The sequence below is a fragment of the Entamoeba nuttalli genome, assembly GCF_000257125.1.
Source record: "Entamoeba nuttalli P19 unplaced genomic scaffold asmbl_1988, whole genome shotgun sequence".
NCBI lineage: Eukaryota > Evosea > Mastigamoebida > Endamoebidae > Entamoeba > Entamoeba nuttalli.
In genome coordinates, this window is record NW_008574997.1 from 1 (window position 1) to 7,504 (window position 7,504).

At 26.0% G+C, this 7,504-nt stretch overlaps 5 protein-coding genes across 5 annotated transcripts; 2 read left to right on the plus strand and 3 right to left on the minus strand.

Annotated features, from left to right (window-relative positions):
- Positions 1-213: 213 nt before the first annotated feature.
- Positions 214-1,449, minus strand: ENU1_004700 (WD domain, G-beta repeat-containing protein; the record flags this gene model as incomplete). The annotated part of the gene is made up of 1 exon (XM_008856516.1): positions 214-1,449. The coding sequence occupies one exon, from the start codon at positions 1,447-1,449 to the stop codon at positions 214-216; it is 1,236 nt and encodes a 411-aa protein (XP_008854738.1).
- Positions 1,450-1,526: 77 nt separating this feature from the next.
- ENU1_004710 (longin-type vesicle-associated membrane protein, putative) lies at positions 1,527-2,257 on the minus strand (the record flags this gene model as incomplete). Its single annotated transcript, XM_008856517.1, has 2 exons — positions 1,527-1,589; positions 1,640-2,257. The coding sequence occupies 2 exons, from the start codon at positions 2,255-2,257 to the stop codon at positions 1,527-1,529; spliced, it is 681 nt and encodes a 226-aa protein (XP_008854739.1).
- A 432-nt stretch (positions 2,258-2,689) lies between these two features.
- ENU1_004720 (hypothetical protein) lies at positions 2,690-3,607 on the plus strand (the record flags this gene model as incomplete). Its single annotated transcript, XM_008856518.1, has 1 exon — positions 2,690-3,607. The coding sequence occupies one exon, from the start codon at positions 2,690-2,692 to the stop codon at positions 3,605-3,607; it is 918 nt and encodes a 305-aa protein (XP_008854740.1).
- Positions 3,608-3,735: 128 nt separating this feature from the next.
- On the plus strand, positions 3,736-4,650 carry ENU1_004730 (protein kinase domain containing protein; the record flags this gene model as incomplete). The annotated part of the gene is made up of 1 exon (XM_008856519.1): positions 3,736-4,650. The coding sequence occupies one exon, from the start codon at positions 3,736-3,738 to the stop codon at positions 4,648-4,650; it is 915 nt and encodes a 304-aa protein (XP_008854741.1).
- A 312-nt stretch (positions 4,651-4,962) lies between these two features.
- Positions 4,963-6,456, minus strand: ENU1_004740 (hypothetical protein; the record flags this gene model as incomplete). Its single annotated transcript, XM_008856520.1, has 1 exon — positions 4,963-6,456. One exon carries the CDS (start codon positions 6,454-6,456, stop codon positions 4,963-4,965), a length of 1,494 nt encoding a protein of 497 aa, XP_008854742.1.
- Between the last annotated feature and the right edge of the window lie 1,048 nt (positions 6,457-7,504).

Here is a 7,504-nt window from a genome sequence, read left to right on the forward strand (position 1 = left end):
ATCAGACATTGTTAATAATCTGGTAATATATTTTTTTAGTTCATTTTACTGAGAAATTCTCTTTGTTTTTGCTTTTCATTATTTTTCATCTCCAGATAAAAGTATAAGAAAATTATTATTTCTATATTAAATAGAAAAAAATTATAAAAGACTTGAAAAATCATAAGAAAGAAAAAGTCCAAATCAATTTTTAAAGCAATCCGAAAGGTATTTCTAATTTGTTCGTTGCAATAAACGAATTAACTGAGAATTAACGGTTTTCCAACGCTGAAGTTCCATTTTTAATTTTTCTATTTCAGATTGGTTATTTGGTGTTGAGGTATCAATTGAATGACCAGTTGATGAATAAATAGTTTTTTGTAAATCATATTTTGAAGGTTTTGATGGACAAATAGAAATTGGTGTTGAAAGAATTTCATCAACCAGAGCTGGGTATTTCTTTAGAATTAATGTATCAACTTTCCACTCTTTAGACTTTTTAATTGTTAAGTCTTCAAGAGAGTTGAAGTGAAGTGGAGGAGAAATGATTTGAAAACGAATAATTGGAGATTTAATCTCATCATTAACAAGTAATGGTTCTGTTGTTTCACAATCAAAAGTGATAAGATTTCCATTTTGATAAGATACAATCAAAGTGTCATTATATTCTTGTACACATCTCACAGCGCCACAATCACTGTGATAAAATACTTTTCCCTGCATGTCTTGTTTTTTATTAATACGATCAAATTGTGGAGCATACAATACTGGGATACAATAAACTTTACCATCAATACACCCAACAGAAATAACAGTTTTTGAACTGTTCACACAAACACATAGTGGTTGTGAAGGAAGAGTAAATGAAGCTGTTGGAGTTGAATCTCCAATTTTCCAACACTTCATTGTATTATCTAATGCAATAGAAATAATACCTGCGTTAAGACCTTCTCCACAATACAAAGCAGTGATAGGAAGAGAATGTGAGGTATAAGTAAACAATGGTTCAGGAACAGAGTTACAAAACAAACTAACAAAATTCCATCCACGAATAACTGAATCTTCACCAGCAGTAATCAATATACCATTATCATTGCAATAGGCAATAGAAGTAATTTTCTTATTATGGGCTTGGAATTGTTTAAGAAGTAATCCATTAGAGTTACTCCAAACAACTATTTTCCCACTAATCGTTCCACCAATAATATAAGATGTAGAAAGATAATAAACAGATGATAGTGGCTCTAATATAGGGGATTTAGCAATGACATTTTCTCTAATAAATGAGTATTCATAAGTAAAGGATTTTTCATTATCACATAATATAAATTTACTTTGTGATGGGTTATATGACACTGTTGAAGCTGAGGTTATGTTTTGTGGTTGTTTCCATTTACACTGAATTTGGTTGTTTTGAGTATTAATAAGATAAGTAAATCCATCAAGTGTTGTGGCAATTATACTTTTCATTTTTGATTTGTTTGTTTTTAGGTTTCTTCTTTAAAACTATTTTTTCTAAAAAAAACTATAAATTTTTAATTAAAAAGCTAATGGTGGCATTGTTCAAAAGTAACACCACAGTGACCCCAAACAATAAGAAATAGCACAAACTATAAATGTTAATATTTTTACCATTAAGATATGGTAAAGAATAACAAACTACAACTAAGAAGAAGATCAAAAAGATAGTTTTGGTGGTAGTCAAGTAATATTTTTGACGAAGTTTTACTGATGACCTTTCTAATTCTAAAGAAGCCTCAGCAAGATAATTTGAGTTAGTTTCAATTTCATCAAGAACATTACCACGATTAACTAATACATCAATATTATCATTTATTTGATTTAAAGTATCATTCATAGTCAATTGAATAGAATTTAAAGGGTCTGTAGTTAGGTCATTAAAATGTTTAATTTTTTGTTTAATTAATAAAGAGAAAGTAGAGTTAAGTGTTTTTTCACTACATTTTTTCCATTGGTCTTCATTAAATGTTTTTACAAAAGTTACATAAATATCATCCAGAAAGTCAAAAACACGTTCTGTAGGAAAAGTTGTTCCTGTGATTGCAACAGTGACAAGATTGTATTTTGATAACACGTTAATAATGATATTTTCCTTTCTGACTACCATAGTATCATTCACATTTATTACTTTTTTTAGTATTTGATGAATAACTGAATCTATTTGGGGAATTGAAACATCAGAATATTCTACTAATATCGTTTCACTATATGCTACACATGAATAAATAATAGATGCTCCTGGATTATATCTTTCCATTTCCTCTTAATATTTTAGTTCTTTTAAGTTCTTCTTTTTCTTTTTTCTTTTTCTTTTAGTAGATCTGAAAAATATTCATTTTAAGTTTCAAAACATCAAAAATAAAAATTTTCAATTTAAGAAAAAAAAATATTTTTTTATTTATTTTTATCTAAAAAAACCCTGTTGTTATTTAAAGGAAAGAAGGAATTTTTAAATAAAAGTCAGGAAGAACTAAAAAATAAAAAGTTAGAAAAAGGAAAAATAAAAAAGTAATAATAAAAAAATTAAAAGAAAATAATAAAAAGAAAACCTAAAAAAGAATGGAAGAAAAAGAATAAAACTGAAAAGAGAAAAAAAGGAAAATAGTAAAATTAAAAGAAAAATATTAAAAAAAAAGAATTAAAACACAGATAAATGTAAAATTGTTATTGAAGTTCTAAAATTAATTAGATGACTAGTTTTATGAGTGAAATACCAACGACAAGTACCACTGGAGCTGAACCACAAGAAATTAAAATGGATAGTTCAGTTCATATTCAAGAGATTAGTGCTGATAGTGTTCAAATGAAACCAGAACAAATTGATTTAAATAGTGCTGGAGTAATACAAACGAAAGAACAAATTGATTTAAATGTTGAGACACAACAAGTGGCACATGTTATTGAACTTAATCAACCACTTGCACAAGAACAAAATGAATGTGGACAAAGAATTGAAGAAGGTCAAATGATTGGTCATAATCAAGTTCAACAAGAAACAGATCTTCCACCAGAAATACCACAACCAATGATGAGTGAACTACCATATGATGGAGAAGTAAATGAATTATATCCAATGCATTTAATGAATGATCAAAATCTTTCAATGACACAAACATTATTACCAGATTGTCCAGTTATTGAAGAACAACCATCTCCATTAATGCAAACAATAAATGCTAGTGAGTCAAAACAAAATAAATGTATTCATAAAGAAATTGTTAAAGATAAAGATGGTACTTTATTTTATTGTTATACTTATTTAGTTAAAAATAAAGGTGGTGATGAACATCCTCAAAAAATTTATATTAAAAAACAAAGTGGTAAAACAAGAGAACCTAAAGTTCATCGTCAAAAATTAGTTAATGGAAGACTTGTTATTGAAGATAAAGAAAGAAAATATACAAAACAACATTCAATGTTAATTGATTTCATTGACACTCATATGAACCAAATTAAGTCTTACAATAAGTTCATAGTTTCTAGAGTTTTACAAGACTTTAAAAGAGAAAATCCTGATGTTAAAATATCTTATGGTTTAGTAAAGAAAGTATTAGAACAACAAGCTTTATTACCTGCCAATAAAAAAACTTACTACAAACTTGATTAATTTGTTTTCTTTCTCTTTTTTTTATTTCTTTTATAGCTTTTTTTAATTCTTACAATGTGGATGAAAAATTCATACTGGAATAGACAGAAATATTTAAGTCAATTTGAAATGTTGAGAACAAAAACAAAATGGAATTTTATGTCCTTATTGTTTCATTACTTGTTGTTAGTATGCTAATTTTTATTATAATTACTAAGAATAAACAACAAATTTTATTTATTAAGAGTTTGAAATATTTTAATATCAATGAACCTGCTATTAGTATTACTGATTATTCTAAAATATATCACGCACAAGCCAATAAATTTAAAGAAGTTCAAAAAGAATTTCCTGATGGATATGATGGTTTTAGTATCAAATTATTATTGAAACAATTGCCTCCACAAGTAATTCATAAATCTATGAAATATTTTGAAGAATTTCATCATAAAAATCTTCTAGAGGTTTATGCTTACCAAACAACACCACCTATTTTGATAGAAGGATACTGCCATAGACTTTCTTTGAATGAGTTTGTTCAAACTAATCATCCCAATTTGAATGACCAAATTTTCTATTATGATATTGCACTTGATATTTTAAATGGTCTTAAATATCTACATTCAAATGGGGTTGTTCATGGGAATGTGTCTCCATCGAATGTTCTTGTTACTAATGATTATCAGATGAAATTGTCTGACCCTTCTTTCTCTTGTTTTTCAAGAATGAGTCAATTCTTATTAAATTCATCACATTTTCAATCTCATATTCCTGGAATGGAATATTGTTCTCCTGAAACACGAAATAAATTCACCACCCCATCTTCTGATGTTTTTTCTTTTGGAATGGTTATGGCATTTGTGCTTCTTAGAAGACCCTTACAAACTATCCTTGGAAGAGACATTGAAATAAAAAAGAAGCAACATCTGTTAGTTAGTCTTGAGTCTCAAGAAATAGAACTAATTGTAAAAGAATGTACAAGTTACGAACCATACAGAAGACCACCAGTGTCATTGTTAATTCAACACATCACAAATTTGAAAATAAGTGAATGTCAAGTTTGAGTGTTCTTTCTTTTATTCATGTTGTGAGTGACTAATTTAACAACTTTTTTTAAGCATTGTTTAGTTAGTATAATATTTTATATTAATATTTATTAATTGTAAATTGATACTTTAACCTTTTCTTCAAATGGTCAAGGTTATTAGTAAGAGTAATTAATACAATACAGTTATAAAAAAAGTTGTTTTTTAACATAAGTTTATCTGGTTATTACCTTAGCTAATATTTCTTATGACTAATATTATTTAAAATAAACCCAAAAAAAAAACAAAATTAATAAGAGTTGAGAAAGACATTATTAAAACAATATTTAATTAATCACAAGTATCACCTTTGCATAACGATATTTTTTCAATATTATAATATTTACTTTGACAAGTTCTATCAACAGACAATTGATATCCATCCTTACAACTTAGACAATGGCTATTTGGAGAGTGACGAATACAATGAATATCTTTAATACAAAGATTAGACCGAGTTAAAGTCAATCCTTCTTTGCAAGATTGACAAGTGAAATTATTCTTAGATTTGATTATCACCACAGCACAATATGGTAATTCATCAAGATAACTTTGTTGGTCAAATATCAGTACTTGACTATTTCCTTTTTGATTGATATGGACTTTAAGTCTTTCTTTTTCATTATCTATCCTAAAAGCAAATACAGATGAGTCTTGAATATCTTTTAAATTAATCATTCCATGACCAATAAAAGTAAATGGAACTTTATTTTTATATTGGGTCAAACAAATTTCATTTGTTCCAGTTAATACTAACGTATGATTTAATGGATTAAAGAAAAACATACCATCACTATCTCCAAAATTTGTAATAAACCCAAACGATGTTTTAATCACATTTTGAGAAAATGGTCTCATAGAGATGAGACGTAATAAACATAAGTCTTCAAGGTGAATTGATTTTGAAGTGTCAAGTTGGTGGAGAGTAGTATTATGATTAATGTGAAGTAGTGTATGTGATAGGTCATTTGATTGAAGATACACTTCAGAAGATAAAAATTCAAGAATACATGAAGTATGTTCATCATTGCACGGGCAATGAGGGTAAGCAAAGGCATAATTTCCACTACCTGAATAAGACTTTTGATAAAATGGAGTTGTTAAAATACATTTAACTTCATTAGTAAACGGGACAGAAGAAGGGCAATAACGAATAAGACGTTGTCCAGAAAGAAGATGAATATGACCAGTTGCAAGAGGATAAGGAAAATCATTTGTTTTTATTGTATTAATCGAATTAGCAGTATTGAGGATATAAGACGATTGCATAGAAAGAAGGTCAAAGCATTCAGTGCTGTTATTAATTTGAAGAGAATTAAAGAGTTCTATTCCGATAGCACTCCATGAAACAATTAATGGATAATTTGTCTTTAATTGACCGGTTATAGCAATGTTTTTTTGTATTTGTAATGAATGAAATACATGTATTTGAGACTGTGACGTCATTTTCAATAAATAACTTACTTGAAAGGGTTGTTGAAGATATAACTGACTTTGGTTAGTTAAAGTTAAATTCGATGTAATAAATAAATGATGGTTATTAGAAGAAAATAGAATTTGACCATCAATCATTGTGTGACCAACCGACCAATCTTTTTCTGAATCATCACTGAAATCTTTTGTAAATAGATATGTTTTATTTGAATGAGTTGTTGAACATTGTAGAGATGATGTGTTTGTCTGAGAATTAAATCCATCACTGAATTTATTACCAATTGGGATGCAATCAAAAAGTAGTTTACTTTGGCAATCTTTAACAAGAATAAATAAAATAATGAATAACATTATTATTTTGTTTTGACTTATTTGTAAAAAATGAGATTCAGTTTATATCTTATTAATATAATTTATGTTATTTAAAAATAGTTTTATTATATTATTGGTTTGACTCACATGAATTGTTTTGATAATTGTAATTTTATTGAATTATACGGTTTAACAAAGAAAGTTATTTGATTTGAACGATTGTTTTTTAAAAATTGAGTTTTTATAAATTGATTAATATTTAAAATAATAAAGATAGAAATGTAATTCATCTATTCTTTTAAATTAAAAATTTGTCAAGATTGAAACATGTACTTTTTATGTTTGAATGTCTTAAATTTAGTTAAGCATTTAAAAAAGATAATTTTGTGATAATTAAAAATTAAATTAACGTCAAAAAATAAATAAATTTGATGAGACATTTTTAATAACAAAGTAATCAACAGTTTCTTTATGAATAGCACTACATTTTCTTCAAACAGTATTGAATGAATGACCTGGATGAAGTAATTTTGACTATTCTAAAAATTTATAATAATCTTAGTTTCATTGTTATTCTCTAGTATTATTGTATTAGAATCTGTTTAATATTATTTTGTTATATTTTAATTATCCTCTTATTATAAACAAAATTTTATTTAATTTTTATATAGAAGTAGATTCTTAATGTTATTAATAGTTGTTTTTATTCTTAATTTTTTTTTTTTGATAGTTAGTAGTTGTTTTATATTTCCTATCAATAATAATGTATTTTATTGATATTGTTATTTTTTTAAAAAATTACTTTTCTTCGTATTCTTAATAAATATGAATATATTCTTTTGTTTAATAATGGCAATAAGATCTTTTCATTTTTGGTCATAAACAATCAAAATATATTCTTTTTGTGTATTATTCCAACTTTAATTGTTTATTATTTTACAATAACATCTTCTATATTTATTCCTATCGTTTTTACTTGATAAAATTTTATTTTAATTTTATAAAATGGATAAATTATGATGATAAATTATATTTTATTTACGGGTGGAAATGAATCTATTAAAATGTCACATAAAATAAAAGAAAA